This window comes from Zingiber officinale, chromosome 8A, assembly GCF_018446385.1.
Source record: "Zingiber officinale cultivar Zhangliang chromosome 8A, Zo_v1.1, whole genome shotgun sequence".
NCBI lineage: Eukaryota > Viridiplantae > Streptophyta > Magnoliopsida > Zingiberales > Zingiberaceae > Zingiber > Zingiber officinale.
This window is the reverse complement of record NC_056000.1, coordinates 1931830-1952166: the sequence shown is the minus strand read 5'-3', so window position 1 is coordinate 1952166 and position 20337 is coordinate 1931830. Positions and strand designations below refer to the sequence as shown.

Here is a 20337-nt window from a genome sequence, read left to right as displayed (position 1 = left end):
TACCCAAAAACAATGTTGGTAAAACCCCACTATGTTTATCATATAGCTAAATAAACAAAAAAAAAAAAAAAATCTGATTTCAGTGTTCTGCCTTGTCATTTTACACGTCCAGCGTCAAATGCTTTGGATGGCTTGCCTTGTTTTGCTCTCGAGGTCTACAGATATTGAGCTTGGATCCTCTCTCTGTTGGCCTCCCACCACAGCTTAGCGTGCACCTCCCCGAACTTGTCCCGACTGCACGGCAGACACCATCGAATGAAAGTGAATGAATCCATGCACAATCTACGATGTAGAAGAAACTCCATGCACGCGTTAAATAAAAACCTGAATCGCACGCGACGGAGCTCCCTGGTGCCGTCGCCATTCTCGCGGATGGTGATATAAACACCGGCCTCATCTTGCTCCACCCACTCTGTTATCTCAAGGTCGCTGGCGTTGCTGGCGGAGACGGACGCCTCGTCTCTGGACGAGATGGTGGTCCTCGACGCGTCCACCGAAGCGGCGGCTTCGGTCTTGACACCGGAGGCTCCTTCTGTGGTAGTCGCGGCAGCGGCAGGTGAATGAAGGCGATGCGGAAGGACGTGGGACGTGGCTAAGGCTGCAGGTAGCGGTGGCTTGTGAGTCTCTGATCTGGCTATAATTGACTCTGTGGCGGGTGGCGCCGGAGTGATGGGGCTCTCCTTTGTCAAGAGCACCTTCGACCACATCGACTCTCCCTGAATACATAACAATCGATATATATGAAGTATCTCCCTGAATACGTACGGCTCGTCATCGATGCTGTGGTTATAAGACGATTGACTGACCTCGCCGTCGTCCGATCTGGCTGGAGTCTGGAGCGCCTGGCCGTTATAGCGCTGGACATTGTAAAGCTCCATGATCCTGTCGTAGTTCTCACCCCACCATCTCTGTGCTTGCCACTTGTTAAACATCTCCCGGCTAAGAAGAAATGACAAATTAATTCGCTCGAGTTCATTAAGCCAACATTAATTTGGGTCGGGACTCGGGGCCAGAAACAAACAGATGGTAAGAATTAATAAGACCTGAACCGAATGCGCTTGAGTTCGTTGCCGGCTCCTCCGGGGAGTGAGACGAAGGTGATATGAACGCCGGGCTCCACCTGGGCCGTCCACTCCTGCGGTTCAACGTCCTCCTCCACCACTATATCATCATCCTCCTCCACGCCCACAGTCCACTTCCCTCCGCACCTCCGCTGCTGATCCTCTTTCACGCTCTTAGTCGCGTTCCCCGCCGCTGGCCTCGAAGTTACTGCGCCCAACTGGTTGCTGCAATGCACGGCGTCTTCGTAAGTATAGGCGCGCTGGTGCTGCCTTTGGCTATGGTGGCGGCGGAAGCTCCTGCTCCTGAATGACGAAGAAGAGGATGAGGTGCTTCCACCTCCTTTGGAAAACCTCAGAACCATGTCCTTTATCTGCGTAGTTCAAAATTCAAATCACGCCTCCGCATCAACTTATTGGCAATATTGATCTATTTAGCCTTATGATTCGACAAACAGAAAGAAGAAGAAGATTGGTGGCTCGTGACTTGCCATGAATTAGCATCGAGAACACACGATCGCCAGGTGCGTGCTCGAATATTTACGGTCCCTTAGTACCTTTCTTGTATATCGGATCGGGTTTCGAAGAAATTGTTATGAAAATTAGGATAATTTTCATAGGACGGATTTGTCGGAAGGAAAAGTAGAGAGAAGTTTTTTTTTTTTTTAAAAAAAAATCCTTCTGGCTGCCATTTCGGTAAGCTAACCGTCCTGGCTCCTTTGTGTTGAAAATTAAATTTAATTTTTAGATAAAAATTGTTGATAAAATTTTATAGAGATAGAATGGTGAGGTAGTAAGTCTTGACTAGAGATAGGATAGAGATAGAACTTGATGAATTGATAATTTTGATAAGAGTTCGTGGAGATAGAATTTTTTTAAAAAATATCATGATTATCTCGTATTAGTGCTTATCCAATAAGCCTATAAATATGTACTTCTTTTTCATGAATGAACAAGTTGAGTTTTCTATTTTCTTCTACTCCTCTTCCAAATAGAGTTATTTCTCCTCTTCCACATTTTTCCTTCTATAATTCTTTTTTTCTTCTCCCATAATTTCTGTTTCCAACAAAATGGTATCAGAGCCATGGCTAATGGAGGTATGGTTCCCTTCTAAGTTCCAGTACTCAAAGCGAGTAATTATGACAATTAGAGTATCAAGATGAAGGCGCTTCTTGGAGCTCATGATGTTTGGGAAGTTATAGAAAAAGGCTACGTTGAGTCTCGTGATAACTTGACGTTATCTCCAACTGAAAAAGACAGTCTGAGAGATTTAAGAAAGAGAGACAAGAAAGCTCTCTTCCTCATTTATCAAGATTTAGATGAGGATGGTTTTGAGAACATTTCAAGTGCTACTTCAGCCAAACAAGTATGGGAAAAGCTCCAAGTCTCATATCAAGGAGAAGAAAAGGTAAAAAAGGTACGACTTCAGACATTAAGAAGTCAATTTGATACTCTTCGTATGAAAGAAGGTGAGTTAGTATCAGATTATTTTTCTAGAGTCTCTACCATTTCCAATCAACTAAAGAGAAATGATGAGAAACTAGAAGAAGTAACTATTATTGAGAAAATTCTTCGATCATTGGATTCAAAATTTGATAGCATTACAACCATCATCGAAGAGACCAAGGATCTACAAGTCATGACGATTGAGCAACTCCTGGGTTCATTACAAGCCCATGATGAAAAGAAGAAGATAAATGAAGAAATTACTCAACAACTCCTAAAGACAACTCTTCAACCGACAAAGAAAGATGAAAGCTCCAGTAACAATAGAAGTCGACGTGGAAGAGGTCGTGGATATGGACGAGGCCGTTCTAATGAGCAAGGATGGGTTTCCAACAACAACAATGAAAGAGGAGAACATTCAACAAGAGGACGTGGAAGAGGGTACACAAACTCGAGGTACGATAAATCTCAAGTTAAGTGCTACAATTGTGACAAATTTGGACATTATGCAAAAGAATGTAGATTGCCCAAGAATAAAGTATATGAAAGAGCAAATTATATGGAAGAAAGAAAAGAAGAAGATGACACCCTACTGCTAGCGTATAAAGATAATGAAAGAGAAGAATATACAATTTGGTATCTCGACACTGGTGCAAGCAATCATATGTGCGGCAAAAGAAACATGTTCGTAGAGCTTGATGAATCAGTTGGTGGTAATGTATTCTTCGGAGATGAATCAAAGATTGAGGTAAAAGGCAAAGGTAACATTCCCATCCGTTTAAAGAATGGAAAACATGAATTTATCTCAAATGTTTTCTTTGTGCCAAATATGAAGAGTAACATCCTAAGCTTAGGACAACTTTTGGCAAAAGGATATGATATTCATCTAAAAGTATGCTCATCTTGAAAGATCATATTGGCTGCTTAATTGCTAAGGTACCTATGTCAAAAAATAGAATGTTCTTACTTAATATTCAAAATGATGTTGTCAACTGTCTCAAAGCTTGTTACAAAGACATCACTTGGCTATGACATCTTCGATTTGGACATCTCAATTTCGGAGGACTAGAACTGCTTTCAAAGAAAGAGATGGTGAGAGGACTACCTTGCATCAAACATCCTGATCAAGTTTGTGAAGCATGTCTACGTGGAAAGCAATTTAGAAGAGGTTTTCCAAAGGAGTCAAGTTCAAGAGCTCAAAAGCCTCTTGAACTTATACATACAGATGTGTTAGGATATATACTAAAAGCCTAGCTTTTGGTATAAACATTTATCTAGAAATAAGAATCACATTGGTCAAATATCTACATTTATGATAAATGTAATTGTTCAATTAATTTATATTGTAGATAACATGGTGTGTGGTGTCACACACAGAAGATCATGTTATCGGTTCCTTATAAATTATAAACAGTAGCTCACGACCAAGATGGAAAGGAACAAACCATTGGAAGGTCGTAGTGTAATTAGGTATTAGTTTATCTTAACTATATAATTACACTAGTACACTTAGAGTGTATTGAGTAGGACCATTTGAGGTCGTTTCTTTTATACTGACTTTATAAAGGAACAAAGACCTCAGTTATTATGGAAGTGTGTGCTCTTAATCCTAATATAATAACAAGCACATATATTTGATATTTATTTCTTTAATTTATCAATGGGTGAGATTTAGTTCGATAAATCAATAAGCCCGATAAGTTGAGAAATGATATCACTAATAGTGTGTGTTGTTGATTATAGAAGGAAACTGTGTCCTAGTGATTTAGGTTGAGAATGCCCCCAAGAGGAGCTCATAAGGATTGTCATGTTAAACCCTGCAGGTGGACTTAGTCCGACATGATGATGAAGTTGAGTGGTACTACTCTTGGAGCTAGATATTAATTAAGTGAGCTGTCAGTAACTTACTTAATTAGTGGACATTCGACATCTTAAACACAGGGAGACTAACACACTCATAATAAGAAGGAGCCCAAAATGTAATTTGGGATTGGTGCGGTAATTCAATAATAGTTCTTTAGTGGAATGAATTATTATTGATAAAATTAAGTTGTGTGTTCGGGGCGAACACGGGATGCTTAATTTTATCGGGAGACCAAAACCAATTCCTCCTCTCGGTCCCTATCGTAGCCTCTTAATTATAGAGTACTATACCCACCTATACCCACCTTCTTACTCATCCCATAGGGGCCGGCCAAGCTAGCTTAGAGACCAAGCTAGGGCCGGCCAAAGTTTGGTTCATGGGTGCTTCAAGGTGGCCGGCCCTAGCTTGGGTTCAAGCTTGGTGTGGCCGACCCAAATTTAAATAAAAGGATTTTTATTTTTTAAAATTTTCTTATGTGGATAACATGATTTAAAAGAGAGTTTAAAAATTTAAATCTTTCCTTTTATAAGATTCTACAAAAGATTAAGAGAAGAGCTAAATCTCTTTCCTTATTTGTAGATTAAAATGTTGATTTTAATTTTGGTAAAAACTTTCCTATTAATCATGTTTATTATTTAAAAGAAAGTTTAAAAATTAAAAAAATTCTCTTTTATTAGTTTCTACAAAAGATTAAGAAAATATTTAATATCTTTCATTATTTGTAGATTAAAAGAGATTTTAATTTTTAGAGATAACTTTCTTTTTATCCATATGTTAAAAGAAAGATTTTAATTTATAAAATTTCCTTTTTATTAACCAATCATGAAGGGAAAAATTATTGAGGAAATTTTTTATAAATTTCCGGAAGCAAATAAGGAAGTTTTAATTTGTATTTAAAATTTTATTTGCTTGGAAATTTTATGGTGTGGCCGGCCATTGTAAATTGAAAAGAAAATTTGTTTTTAATTAAATAAATTTTCCTTTTCAATGGCAAAAGAATTAAGGAAGTTTTTATTAAAATTTCCTTATTTGCTAAGACCAAGGATTATAAGAGAGAGGGTAGAGAAGGCTTCATTGTGAACAACTCTATTCTATTTTCTCCCTCTTTTTCTTCCTTGGTGTGGCCGGCCATCCTCTCCTCCTCTCTTCTCTTTGATGGCCGAACCTCATCCTTCTTGTGGAGATTCATATGGTGGCCGGATCAAGTTTGGAGAAGAAGAAGAAGAAGGAGAGAAAGAAAGCTTTGTTTCTAGCATCCCTTGGAGCATGATGGTGGTGGCCGAACCTCTTCATTCTAAGAGAAGTTTTGATGGCCGAAACTTGTAAGGAAGAAGAAGGTGCTTGGTGGTTCTCATCTCGGAAGATCGTTGCCCACACAACGTCCGAGGTTAGAAGAGAAATACGGTAGAAGATCAAGAGGTCTTTCTAAAAGGTATAACTAGTATTTTTCCTTTCCGCATCATACTAGTTATTTTTGGAAATAATACCAAATACAAGAGGCATGCGATTCTAGTATTTCGAATTTGTTTTCGATATTGTGTTCTTTTGTTTTTTTTCTTTTCCTTGTGATTTGATTGTTCTTTTCGGTTGACCTAAAGTTATTTAAGGAAATTAAATATTAACTTTCCTTAAAAGGCTTTGTCTAGTCGGTGGTGGTTGTTCCCATATCCAAGAAGGTCATGTGCCTCGCCACGTCAGTACTGGGAGCCAATTTTGGAAACTAATATTTAATGAAATTAATAACCTAGGTGATTTGGATCGAACGTGTTAAGTTCCGCAGGAGATCCAAGTCTAAACCTAAAAGAACAAATATATTAAACTTTGGATCAAACGTGTTAAGTTCCGCAGGCGATCCAAGTTTAATTTAAAAGAACACATGGTAGCTAGGAAAAGGTTCAGATCTTTGTACAAAATTTTTGTACAGTGGAACCATTAGGTTTTCCGAGTAACAACCAACAATTGGTATCAGAGCTAGGGTTTTGCCTCTGTGTATTTGGTATTAGTTTAATTATGCACATGTCATACATAATTTAGGCAGGTTAATAGTAGGATGTGCTAACTTTGTGGATGCAGGATCCAACTATTATGACTTATAGTTATTATGTGTGTGATTGGACCCTTGGACATGTCAAGAGCATTTTATTGTGTGCATGATTGTATTATAAAATACAGCAAGAGCTGTATTTAGTTTTATTAGGATTTTATTTTTTGATCTAGATACATGTACATTCCTTCGAGGAATATAGGATCGAAAAATGTAAAATTCTATTTATGTCGCGGATCGAATCTTGTAAGGCGTGGAACCTTTTGAGGATCAGAGGCGCAGCGGAACAAGGAGCAAGATGGATGCGACAACTAGACCCGGTGGCGGTGGCCAAAGATTGCAGCAGCTAGGGTTGGCGACACACGGAGGACAGTAATAGATAAAAGCCATAATAGTTGAAAATTAATTTTTCTATTTATTACTTTTTATGCTGTGTTGTGTGTGCTTGTTAGTATGCATGTTAAGTAGGCTAGCATAGTCAAAATTCCTCATTTTAAATAACTAAGTGGGAGAGAGATTTATTTTAAATAAATTCCACGGTCTCCATTACTGGTTTATAAGTGATGCAACAAGCTTGCGCGTTGGCTCTGAGTGCCTTCCTCCATATCGGATGAACTTGTTTGCGGATCACTAGATTAAACTTTTATTTTGGATGACTATAGGAAGTTAATTAAGAGCGTGTGATCTTCCCCATCGGAAGGGGCGCAATCTTATTAATGGACTTAGTGTCAAGTAATGGTATACACTTAGGCACGTCTAATAGTATCCTCCCCATCGGAGTCACTGCTATTATTTGTGTGACCGAAGAAAACCAACTATTAATTTGTCAAAAAGATAAGTTGACAGAATAATAAAATTAAAACTCACTCTTACAAATGTTGAGTTTTTGTATACGTCCATACTATCGTGGCATACAAAATTCAAGGTGTATGAGGTAATTTTATTTGTCAGGTTGACGAGAAAATAAAATTAATGGGAAAAACTCCTCTTACAAATGTTTAATTTTGTATACGTCCACACTATTGTGGCATACAAAATTTACGGTGTTTGAGATAATTTTATTTGTCATAAAGATTTATTGACAAGATAATTAATGGGTAAAACCCTCCTCTTACAAATGTTTAAATTTTGTATACGTCCATACTATCGTGGCATGCAAAATTCACGGTGTTTGAGGTGTTGGTGAATTTAAATAATATTGTTTGAGGAATCAATGTTATTTTAAATTCAAAAGTTTTGACCAAATATTTGATCAAAGAAAGATCAACTATTAATTTTATTCGTCATAAAGTAAAGTTGACGAGATAATAAAATTAATGGATAAAATCTCTTCTTTGATTTTGTATACGTCCACACTATCATGACATACAAAATTCATGGGGATTTTAATGAATTGATTTTGACCAAATATTTTTGTGATTCTTAGGATTTAAAATGTTTGTCAATTCCCTAGTTGTTATACTATAGAAAAGACTTAGTAGTCCCGATTGTAATGATTGGAAATAGGACTTGGACATTAAGGTAGTCTGTCTTTTTAGAACTAAAGAACAATATAGGTGTATTTAATTCATTAGTTGAAACATGTTTAGTGGTGTTATTTACCAGAACCTGGAGTGTAGATACAGATGCCATTAATCATGTTCGCAATTCATTGCAGGGTTCCAGGAAACGCGACAATTAAATGAAAATAAAAACACCGTCCACATGAGCACTGCTATAAAAATGGCAGCTGTTGCAGTGGGAGATGTTTATCCTTTGATAAGAATAAAATATGGATTTTAAGTAATTGTCTTTATGTACCAAGTTTAGAAAGAACTAGTTTTCAGTTTCTAAACTATTTAACGAACTTGATATTCTGCCTCTTTTAATAACAAAGTTGTTATTAAGAAAAAGAGGAAAGTTATCTGTTCTGGTACGTTGGTTGGCAATTTATAAATCCAATAACTCCCACGATGCAACAAATGGAAATTAGTAACACATCTTCTAACTTTAAGAGAAAGCAACCTTCGGAAATGAACAAATTATATCTTTGGCATCTAGGGCTAGGTTATATTAACTTGAGTAGGATTCATTGGTAGCTGATGAACTTTTGGGTTCATTGGTAGTGGAAATATTTCCAACCTGCGAGTCTTACTTGGAAGGAAAAATAACCAAGAAGCTTTTAAATCTAAGGGGTATGAAGCCAAAGATATGTTGGAATTGGTTTATTCTGATTTGTGTGATCCTATGACTATCCAGGCAAGAGGTAGTATCGAATATTTAATCTATTTTATAGATAACTATTCAAGATACAAATACATTTACTTAATGTGCCGGAAGATTAAGTACTTTGATTAGTTCAAAGAGTACAAGGCTGATGCGGAGAAACGTCAAAGTAAAAGTATCAAGACACTACGGTGAGATCGTAGTGGCAAGTACCTCTTGGGAGAATTTAGGAGTCACTTATCAGAAGTAGGGATTCAATCCCAACTAACTGCACCTGGTACACTCCAACAGAATGGTGTAGAAAAAGGAAGGTATAGGACTCTTATGGAAATAAGTAGATTGATGATGAGTTATTACCAAATTCATTTTAAGGATATACTCTGGAAACGGAAGTGAATATAGTACATTCCAAAGTCAGAACTCTCTACTCATATAAAATTGCTGAATAAACGTAAGCCTATTTTGAAGCATATTCGGATTCGGGTAGTCCAGCACATATGCTGAAGAGAGATAATGATAAGTTGGACAGGAATTCACTTGTTTGTGGGTTATCCTAGAGAAATGAAAGTAGGATTATAGTCTTAAAAATCAGAAGGTCATTGTTAGCATCAATGAATGATTTTTAGAAAAGGACTATGTAACAAATCACGTGCCCATAAGTAAATTCGTTCTTAAGGAAATAATAAAGGACATGTCTAACCTAGTACCAACTGTACAAGATGAAATATCACAAGAAACTGCAACACGTATCACAAATGATACACAATTGCAGAAAGTGCCTCGTCGTAGTGGGAGTGTTGTTAGGTAACCTAAAAAGATTAATGTTTTGGGAGAGTTTTTGGACTCGATCCCTCGAGGACATGAACCTGATCTCCGGACATATGACGAAGCACTCCAAGATAAAGATGCAACATCTTGGCAAAGAGTAATGAATAACAGAATTAGAATATATGTATTCTAATAAAATCTGGAAGCTTGTAGAACCACCAAATGGTGTAAAAGCCTTTAGGTATAAAAAGGTCTATAATAGGAAAAGAGGGATAGACAGGAAGGTAGAAACTTTCAAAGCAAGCCTTGATGAAAAAGGAAACTTTTTCATTGGTAGTCATGCTTAAGTCTATCTGGATTCTTTTATCTATTTGGCAAGTGGATGTCAAGACAGCATTCCTTAATGGAAGTCTTGAAGAAAGCATCCATATAAAGCAACCAGAAGGGTTCATTGCAAAGGGCTAAGAGCATCTTGTGTGCAAGCTCAATCAGTCTATGGACTGAGACAAAGCTTCAAAGGTCTTGGAAAATTCGGTTTATCAAAGTTATCCAGACCTATGGATTTATTTAGTAACCGGATAAGTCTTGTGTATACAAAAGGTGTGATGGAAACGTGATGGTATTTCTTATACTATACGTAGATTACATTCTTGATAGTTGGAAACAATATCAAGGTGTTATCGGAAGTAAGGGTATGGTTGTCCAAGCAATTCGTTATAAAGGACTTAGGAAAATAAGCACATATTCTTGGGAACAAGGTTCGCAAGAAAAGAATGTTGTGCTTATCTCAAGCTTTATATAACAAGCTCGTTTTAGCATGCAAAACTCCAAGAAAGGTTTTCTACCTTTTAAGCATGAAGTGTCTTTATCTAAAGAGATGTTTCCGATGACATCAAAGGAGATTGAGGACATGTAGGCAGTTATTTATGCTTCGAAAGATAGACAGCCTAATGTATGCTATGCACGAGATCAGAAATCTGTTTTGCCAAGGGCATAGTTAACATATATCAAAGTAACCATAGACAAGGACATTGGACTGCAGCAAAGCATATATTAAAGTACCTTAGAGGCACTAAAGATTATATGCTAGCTTACAAGACAGTTAATTTGGTCCCTGTGGGTTGCACAAATTTTGACTTCCAATCAGATAGGGACAATAATAAGTCAACCTCGGGGTTTTGTGTTTACTTTAGGAGGAAAAGTCATAACTATGGAAGAGTGATAAGCATAGGTGTTTTTCTGGACTCTACCATAGAAGCTGAGTATATAGCAAACCTCTGAGGTAGCCATAAAAGCTAAATGACTCAATAACCTCAAGATGGACTTAGATATGATTTCTGGTTTGTCCAAAGATTATTACAATTCATTGTAATAATAGTGGTGCAGTAGTAAACTCGAAGAAACCATAAGTCTATAAGGCAAGTAAACGCAATAGAGCGCAAGTACCACCCAATACGAGAAATCGTATAAACGAGAAGAAGTTGTTGCTGCCTAGATTGCATCAAGTGATAACCTAGAAGATCCTTTCACTAAAGCCCTTAAGGCAAGAGCTTTTGATGGACATGTTGAAGGTTTGGGAATCAGATGTATGGTAGCAGATATAGCAGCTTAGTCTTTTAGTATATGTGGGAGATTGTTAGGATGTATACTAAAAGCCTAGCTTTTGGTATAAACATTTATCTAGAAATAAGAATCACATTGGTCAAATGTCTACATTTATGATAAATGTAATTGTTCAATTAATTTATATTGTAGATAACATGGTGTGTGGTGTCACACACAGAAGATCATGTTATCGGTTCCTTATAAATTATAAACAGTAGCTCACGACCAAGATGGAAAGGAACAAACCATTGGAAGGTCGTAGTGTAATTAGGTATTAGTTTATCTTAACTATATAATTACACTAGTACACTTAGAGTGTATTGAGTAGGACCATTTGAGGTCGTTTCTTTTATACTGACTTTATAAAAAAACAAAGACCTCAGTTATTATGGAAGTGTGTGCTCTTAATCCTAATATAATAACAAGCACATATATTTGATATTTATTTCTTTAATTTATCAATGGGTGAGATTTAGTTCGATAAATCAATAAGCCCGATAAGTTGGGAAATGATATCACTTATAGTGTGTGTTGTTGATTATAGAAGGAAACTATGTCCTAGTGATCTAGGTTGAGAATGTCCCCAAGAGGAGCTCATAAGGATTGTCATGTTAAACCCTGCAGGTGGACTTAGTCCGACATGACGATGAAGTTGAGTGGTACTACTCTTGGAGCTAGATATTAATTAAGTGAGCTGTCAGTAACTTACTTAATTAATGGACATTCGACATCTTAAACACAGGGAGACTAACACACTCATAATAAGAAGGAGCCCAAAATGTAATTTGGGATTGGTGCGGTAGTTCAATAATAGTTCTCTAGTGGAATGAATTATTATTGATAAAATTAAGTTGTGTGCTCGGGGCGAACACGGGATGCTTAATTTTATCGGGAGACCAAAACCAATTCCTCCTCTCGGTCCCTAACGTAGCCTCTTGTATATAGAGATTTATACCCACCACATACCCACCTTCTTACCCATCCCATAGGGGCCGGCCAAGCTAGCTTAGAGACCAAGCTAGGGCCGGCCAAAGTTTGGTTCATGGGTGCTTCAAGGTGGCCGGCCCTAGCTTGGGTTCAAGCTTGGTGTGGCCGGCCCAAATTTAAATAAAAGGATTTTTATTTTTTAAAATTTTCTTATGTGGATAACATGATTTAAAAGAGAGTTTAAAAATTTAAATCTTTCCTTTTATAAGATTCTACAAAAGATTAAGAGAAGAGCTAAATCTCTTTCCTTATTTGTAGATTAAAAGGTTGATTTTAATTTTGGTAAAAACTTTCCTATTAATCATGTTTATTATTTAAAAGAACGTTTAAAAATTAAAAAAATTCTCTTTTATTAGTTTCTACAAAAGATTAAGAAAAGATTTAATATCTTTCATTATTTGTAGATTAAAAGAGATTTTAATTTTTAAAGATAACTTTCTTTTTATCCACATGTTAAAAGAAAGATTTTAATTTATAAAATTTCCTTTTTATTAACCAATCATGAAGGGAAAAATTATTGAGGAAATTTTTTATAAATTTCCGGAAGCAAATAAGGAAGTTTTAATTTGTGTTTAAAATTTTATTTGCTTGGAAATTTTATGGTGTGGCCAGCCATTGTAAATTGAAAAGAAAATTTGTTTTTAATTAAATAAATTTTCCTTTTCAATGGAAAAAGAATTAAGGAAGTTTTTATTAAATTTTTCTTATTTGCTAAGACCAAGGATTATAAGAGAGGGGGTAGAGAAGACTTCATTGTGAACAACTCTATTCTATTTTCTCCCTCTTTTTCTTCCTTGGTGTGGCCGGCCATCCTCTCCTCCTCTCTTCTCTTTGATGGCTGAACCTCATCCTTCTTGTGGAGATTCATATGGTGGCCGGATCAAGTTTGGAGAAGAAGAAGAAGAAGGAGAGAAAGAAAGCTTTGTTTCTAGCATCCCTTGGAGCATGATGGTGGTGGCCGAACCTCTTCATCCTAAGAGAAGTTTTGATGGCCGAAACTTGTAAGGAAGAAGAAGGTGCTTGGTGGTTCTCATCTCGGAAGATCGTTGCCCACACAACGTCCGATGTTAGAAGAGGATACGGTAGAAGATCAAGAGGTCTTTCTAAAAGGTATAACTAGTATTTTTCCTTTCCGCATCATACTAGTTATTTTTGGAAATAATACCAAATACAAGAGGCATGCAATTCTAGTATTTCGAATTTATTTTCGATGTTGTGTTCTTTTGTTTTTTTTCTTTTCCTTGTGATTTGATTGTTCTTTTCGGTTGACCTAAAGTTATTTAAGGAAATTAAATATTAACTTTCCTTAAAAGGCTTTGTCTAGTCGGTGGTGGTTGTTCCCATATCCAAGAAGGCCATGTGCCTCGCCACGTCAGTACTGGGAGCCAATTTTGGAAACTAATATTTAATGAAATTAATAACCTAGGTGATTTGGATCGAACGTGTTAAGTTCCGTAGGAGATCCGAGTCTAAACCTAAAAGAACAAATAGATTAAACTTTGGATCAAACATGTTAAGTTCCGCAGGCGATCCAAGTTTAATTTAAAAGAACACATGGTAGCTAGGAAAAGGTTCAGATCTTTGTACAAAATTTTTGTACAGTGGAACCATTAGGTTTTCCGAGTAGCAACTAACAAGATGTTTGCGGTCCGATAAAGCCAAGCTCACTTGGTAAGAGCAATTATTTCATTCTTTTCATAGATGATTTTCTCGGAAAACTTGGGTATACTTCTTGAAGAAAAAATCGGAGGTCTTCGGCATATTCAAGAAATTTAAAGCTACTATAGAAAAGGAGAGCGGTTTCGAGGTCAAAGCTATGCGTTCTGATCGAGGAGGAGAATTTACCTCAAAGGAGTTTCAAGAATTTTGTGAAGCCAACGGAATACGACGACCCTTGACAGTTCCAAGATCCTCTCAATAAAATGGAGTGGCAGAAAGAAAGAATCGAACCATCCTTGACATGACAAGGAGCATTCTCAAAAGCAAGATGCTACCAAAGGAACTTTGGGCAGAAGCGGTTGCATGTGCAATATACTTATCCAACCGATCACCAACAATGAGTGTGTGGGTGCAAGACACCACAAGAAGCGTGGAGCGGAAGGAAGCCTGAGATTTATCATCTAAAAGTTCTTGGAAGTATAGCCCACGTTCATGTGCCTGAACAATCAAGAAGCAAATTGGATGATAAAAGTAAGAAGTTTATTTTTATTGGTTATGATACTAACTCAAAAGGGTATAAGCTATACAATCCAGATACTGGGAAGACAATCATCAGCCGAGATGTCATATTTAATGAAGAAGAATGGAATTGGGAATCTCGAAATGAAGATTACAACTTCTTCCCGTGCTTTGAAGAAGAAAATGTGGAGCAACTAAGGGTAGAGCAACCATGGGTGGAGCAAACAAGAGAGGAACCTACTACTCCACTAGTAACACCAACATCAAGTACTCAAGGAAATTCATCTACATCTACTTCAAGTGAGAGAGTACCACGCCTTAGAAGCTTACGGGAAATTTATGAGGTAACTGAAAATCAAGATAATCTTACTCTATTTTGTCTTTTTGCGGATTGCGAGCCTATAGATTTCCAAGAAGCTATAAAGAGCAAAAGGTGGAAAGATGCGATGGATGAAGAAATCAAGGCGATAGAGAAGAATGACACATGGGAGTTAACTGCACTTCCTAAAGGACATAAGACGATTGGTGTGAAGTGGGTGTACAAAATAAAGAAGAATGTCAAAGGAGAAGTTGAAAGATATAAAGCAAAATTGGTGGCAAAAGGCTACAGTCAAAGATCTAGCATTGATTATGATGAGGTATTCGCTCCCGTTGCTCTATTAGAAACTGTCAGACTAATCATTACTTTAGCAGCTCAAAATAAGTGGAAAATACATCAAATGGATGTAAAATCTACTTTTTTAAATAGAGTTATTGAAGAAGAAGTCTATATTCAGCAACCATTAGGTTATGAAGTTAAAGGACAAGTAGACAGAGTTCTAAAATTGAAGAAAGCTCTCTACGGACTAAAGCAAGCACCAAGGGCATGGAATAACCGAATAGACAAGCACTTGCAAGAGAAAGGCTTCATCAAATGTCCTTATGAACATGCATTATACATTCAGAGTAAGGATAAAGATGTTTTGATTGTATGCCTATATGTCGATGACTTGATCTTCACAGGAAGCAATCCAAGTATGTTTGGAGAATTTAAAGAAGCGATGACTAAAGAGTTTGAAATGACTGATATTGGGCTCATGACATACTATTTGGGCATTGAAGTGAACCAAAGGGAAGATGGAAGCTTCATCTCACAAGCAGGTTATTCAAGAGAGATATTAAAGAAGTTCAGGATGGATAACAGTAAGTCTATAAATACCCCAGTAGAATGTGGAGTCAAGCTATCAAAGCATGATGAAGAAGAAAAAGTTGATCCAACATTTTTTAAGAGTTTAGTTGGAAGTTTACGATACTTGACATGCACAAGACCTGATATTCTTTATGTTGTTGGACTTGTTAGTCGCTACATGGAAGATCCAACTACTACCCACCTTAAGATCGCTAAGAGAATTTTGCGCTATATCAAAGGTACGATAGATTTTGGATTACTTTATTCAACATCTAACCACTTCAAACTTGAAGGATATAGTGACAGTGATTGGGGTGGAGATATAGATGATAGAAAGAGCACTACAGGATTTGTGTTCTTTATGGGAGATACAACTTTCACTTGGATGTCGAAAAAACAGCCTATTGTCACACTTTCTACTTGTGAAGCAGAGTATGTGGCTGCGACTTCATGTGTTTGTCATGCTATTTGACTCAGAAATTTATTGAATGAGTTAAGTTTACCACAAGAAGAGGCAACTAAGATACGAGTTGATAACAAGTCTACAATAGCACTAGCAAAAAATCCAGTCTTCCATGATAGAAGCAAGTACATCGATACATGTTTTCACTATATCAGAGAATGTATTACAAGAAAAGAGGTGCAAGTGGAATACATAAAGTCTAAAGATCAAGTTGCTGATATTTTTACCAAGCCACTCAAATTTGAAGACTTCGTCAAAATGCGATATTTGCTTGGAGTCACAAAATCAAGTTTAAGAGGGAGTGTTGGAAATTAAATTTGATTTTTAGATAAAAGTTGTTGATAAAATTTTATGGAGATAGAATGGTGAGGTGGCAAGTCTTGACTAGAGATAGGATAGAGATAGAACTTGATGAATTGATAATTTTGATAAGAGTTCGTGGAGATAGAATTTAAAAAAAAAAATATCATGATTATCTCGTATTAGTACTTATCCAATAAGCGTATAAATATGTATTTCTTTTTCATGAATGAACAAGTTGAGTTTTCTATTTTCTTCTACTCCTCTTCCAAATAAAGTTATTTCTCCTCTTCCATATTTTTCTTTCTATAATTCTTTATTTCTTTTCCCATAATTTCTGTTTCCAACACTTCGTACGCCCACAAGCCAACCTTTCACCGGTCCACGAAGCAACTCTGCCCACAGAGGTCAATTGTAGGCCCTGTATAGTTCATACTTTAACAGAGAATTTGTCTAAGATCGAGAGAGAATCTAGAATCAGAAGGTTCTCGCTGGTAACTTCTCATATATGTTTGTGGCTAAATGTCCGGAGAGGGAAGTTGGGACTAGCTAGCCACTGATCGGAAAAGGGTAGTTTGTTGAAAGTGCCGTACTTGTTTGTCCTTGTCCTCCTTAGGAGCCGAAAAAATTATTCTTCATAATCATTTCATTCTCTCGTGCTAAATGGCAACAAGAAGAAGAAAAAACAAAATTACTCCGATGCGACTTCATTTTCTGCAGCAACACTATTCTTTGCTTCTTTTGAACACACACTAGAAAAGCCATAGCGGATCTACATTTTTAAATTAAAGGCACGAAAACGCAAGGGGACCTCCCTTCTAGCTATATGTATGCTGGTTAATTTGCACTCGTCTATTTGCCTAATCAAACAACGTTAATCCTGATCGGCATCTCCTTTTTCTAGTGCAAGCATACTGATACTTACTTCCTACTTAAGCATCGTATATGTTTTGTATATTTGAAGCCACAGGTTGTATCTCTGACCGACGCCAGAAGTGAAAAGAGAGTTGGAGAATCATCGTCGCTTTATTCCTCGTGGCGCCTATTTCCTCGTCGCACTCAAAGGCTTCCTTTCCGCCAGGCTTGTCCACCAAACTAGGGATCCGCGCGCACTAATTAGTTAACACGCATCGATCCCTTCTGAGCAACCCAACTGTTCATGACTCAATTTTCTACCATCTGATCTATATATGCAAAATGGATACGGACCTCTTCAATTATTGTGCAGTAAATTAAATTGTCAAGCAAATGCCCAAAGGATCGGTTAATATCTAGGACTATCCAAGGCTTAATACATCGAATGATATATACGTTAATTTACTGAATGAGAAAAAGTACCACTTCAGTTCTGACTGACCTGTGAGGTGAGGCTTTTGACGGCTTCTCTGTTGCTCGGAGTGGTCGCCGCACGCGCCCTCTCCTCTGCGCCATCGTCAGCTTCCTGCTTCGCGCACGCGATGCAGGCCAACATCTTCTCTGCCGAACGCGCGCGCGTCTTTAATTTAATTTGTTTGTTCTCCGCCTAGCTACTGCGTATGTATAATAACGCCGACCTGCCCCTGCAAGATCAGACGTAGCACTATGACGATGCCAACTGCGGAGGGGAAGCTAGCTAGCTAGCGGAGGATTAATAGAGAAAGAAGCTATGGCATCGCCTGCATGCGTACGTCTTATAATAACGCCGACTCAGAGCCCTATGACGTCCTATTTAATGTCGTGTCGGCTCTCGTAACACTATTTAACAAGCATCCATATCGATGTGCCCGATTTGGTAAAAATAGTTTCATTATATTTACACGTATGAGCTGCCATTGTGGCATGGAATTATGGAAGGCAGCTCGGAGTGGTGAGTAAGTAGTAAATGAAGGCACTGACTGCTTACGTTGACACGAGCTAGCTAATTAAGCTCCCTGCTCGGTGGCTTCACTTCCGTCGCAATTACTTTTTGTATGCGTATTACTTTATTATAAAGCCGACAGATCTTGCTGTTAGCCGTGGCCAGGAATAGGATAGATCTATTACAGCTACTGTCAATGACTTCACCTAGTTAAATATGGGCACAGAGACATTAAAGGTTCATCTACTGAGGAAGAGAGCTCGATCGTTTAACGGCAAAATTCAGTATCTAAACTTATCTGAATTAACTAGCTAGGACTCATATAGCGGAATCTAGCTAGCGTAGTAAAAGGAATTGAGAAAAGATTTACTTTTTTTTTCTTGGTCTCCTGAGTTCCTTCCTTAGACAGAGGGATCAGCCGAACGTACACAGAGATAGATATGCTCGCCCTGTCGCCCGCGCGGATTGATGTTGAGTGTTTTGTCCCTTTCTTCGAAACGCCGTGGGGAGCTACCACGTATTTGCAACAGCCAGCGAGAGTGAGCCGAGAAGGGGACTTCGCACGTCCCCGGCAGCGGCCCCTTCAATTTATTGGCTAGAACTACTGCGTTGCACTCTTCAAGCGTTCCATTATTATTATTAATTACTACGACTGTTATTTATTTCTTTTCAAACTGGACCGTTGTCTCTCACTTTGGCTTTGCACTTGCTTTGCGTCTCAGTTCAGTTACGTTACGTTATGCTCTGTTCTGTTCTGTTCTATTCCCAGTGCGAGCTCCTTCCAAGAGATTCGAGAAGCACTTGCACAAACGTCACTGGAAAATGCGCTTAGAGATAGAACAGTAGTATGTTCTTTTACTTTTTAGGAAGTAGCGACGATAAGCGTATGTTTAGTCACTTGTGCTACGTTCATCGAGGCTTTACCAGCCTTATCGTTGTTCGTGGCAAAGCGAGCGGTGCGTTCTCCGATGTAATATGCAGAAGCTTCTTTGTGTTTTGTTTATCCTTTCTTTTTTTTTTAAAAAAATATATAAATATTATTCTTCGAATAGGGTTCGGTTTTGATTTCCTATATACTCAGTCTCTGTCTCTGCTAGCTGTTGTCAGGCATGGCCTAGTTGGGTTGGTGATTCAGTTTGGCTTACTTTTGCTTTTTGCGGCATAGATAGACGCAGCCAAAGGATTGATTTAATTCTGAAAGCCTTTTTTGTTATATATTTGTGCTTTTCTCGTTTACGATCCCACATGACGCTGAAATCCGTATCGGATATCAGAGAGAAGCTTCGTCTTCGAAGAGGAGTGTGGAAAAAAGCAAGCAAGTACTTTAGCATTGCATGTGTGCCGCCACGAAATTAAAGGGGCTCTGTTTGTCCTTCTCCAGCTTCCCTTGTTTCTTTCCCTGCCTGATGTGGCGGGTTTGCCAGGGGCCATGTGTCGAGCTCAGGATCGTTCCTGATAAAAAAAATTAAAGAAATTTAAACTCAGATCCGGCCAGTCTGACTCATCACCGAGTTCGAGTCTAATCAGCTCGACTCGTAGCTGAGCTTGACTTCTGACCAGTTGGATGTAAGATCAAATCCAAATCAGATCGTAATATCCGACCGACATCCGATTGACTAAAAGAATTCAATTCGGACACGCAGAAGAAGTTTATCCGCATCCTGGTCTATCGCTTCTTTGTGAGAAAGAAACGGACCTCACAGTTCGACCAGAAACCGACAGGATTTGATGGTTCGTACATAAAGAACGATGATGTAGCCATGTAGGGCGTGGAAGATTGCGGAAAATTCGTCCTTTCTCGTGGCAATTCAAAAAGATTGGTCGAGGCGTTGTTGTTGCTTTTGGTGTAATGTTTGAATGAACGGGCCGTAAGGAGAATTGTTTAAGAAGTTATCAATTGATTATGGCGTCGTTGTTGCTTTTGGCGATCAGTTTTCTTTTATTATTTTGTCCTGTAAGTTTTTTTATTTCTTGAAATGTTATATATATATATATATATATAAATATATATATATAAATCTTTTCCGCTTAAACTTTAAAATCGTCTTTGTATGTCTCGATCAACAACAAACCACTACCAACTATCCACTTCTGACTAGAAAAGATTCTGATTTCAAACAATTACAAGCACGATGCGGACGGCTAATCACTAATTGTCAATTTAAATGATACAAGTTAATTTGTAAATTATGTATCATCTAAAATTTAAAAGATTTTAATAATTTTAAGGATATTAATTTTATATATCTTACTATCTTACTATTTTATTAAAAATCTCTCCCCTTTACTAACTAATTTTGGTGAAGCCTAAAATGTATTTACGTTAATGTCCTTTTTTCTATTTACACTAAAAATAAATTCAAGGTTTATTAGTAATTTCACAAGCGAAACAATCAGTGATCTAGAGTTCGAGA

The 20337-nt window shown here is 37.5% G+C and overlaps 1 protein-coding gene across 1 annotated transcript; it reads right to left on the bottom strand.

Annotated features, from left to right (window-relative positions):
- Positions 1 to 23: 23 nt before the first annotated feature.
- Positions 24 to 18477, bottom strand: LOC122011816 (protein Brevis radix-like 1). Its single transcript, XM_042568203.1, has 6 exons — positions 18294 to 18477; positions 17444 to 17645; positions 1044 to 1432; positions 807 to 939; positions 325 to 716; positions 24 to 234 (listed from the first exon to the last, which is right to left on the bottom strand). The coding sequence occupies exons 2-6, from the start codon at positions 17555 to 17557 to the stop codon at positions 156 to 158; spliced, it is 1107 nt and encodes a 368-aa protein (XP_042424137.1). The 5' UTR covers positions 17558 to 17645; positions 18294 to 18477; the 3' UTR covers positions 24 to 155.
- Positions 18478 to 20337: the final 1860 nt, after the last annotated feature.

Bases quoted from the DNA above. Each gene is read 5' to 3' on its own strand.
- LOC122011816 (XM_042568203.1), bottom strand. From the start codon at position 17,557: ATGTTGGCCTGCATCGCGTGCGCGAAGCAGGAAGCTGACGATGGCGCA. The intron at 1,433-17,443 runs GTCAGTCAGAAC...TGAACTACGCAG, and splicing joins TCAAAAGCCTCACCTCACAG to ATAAAGGACATGGTTCTGAG. The intron at 235-324 runs GTTTTTATTTAA...TCTGCCGTGCAG, and splicing joins CTCCGTCGCGTGCGATTCAG to TCGGGACAAGTTCGGGGAGG.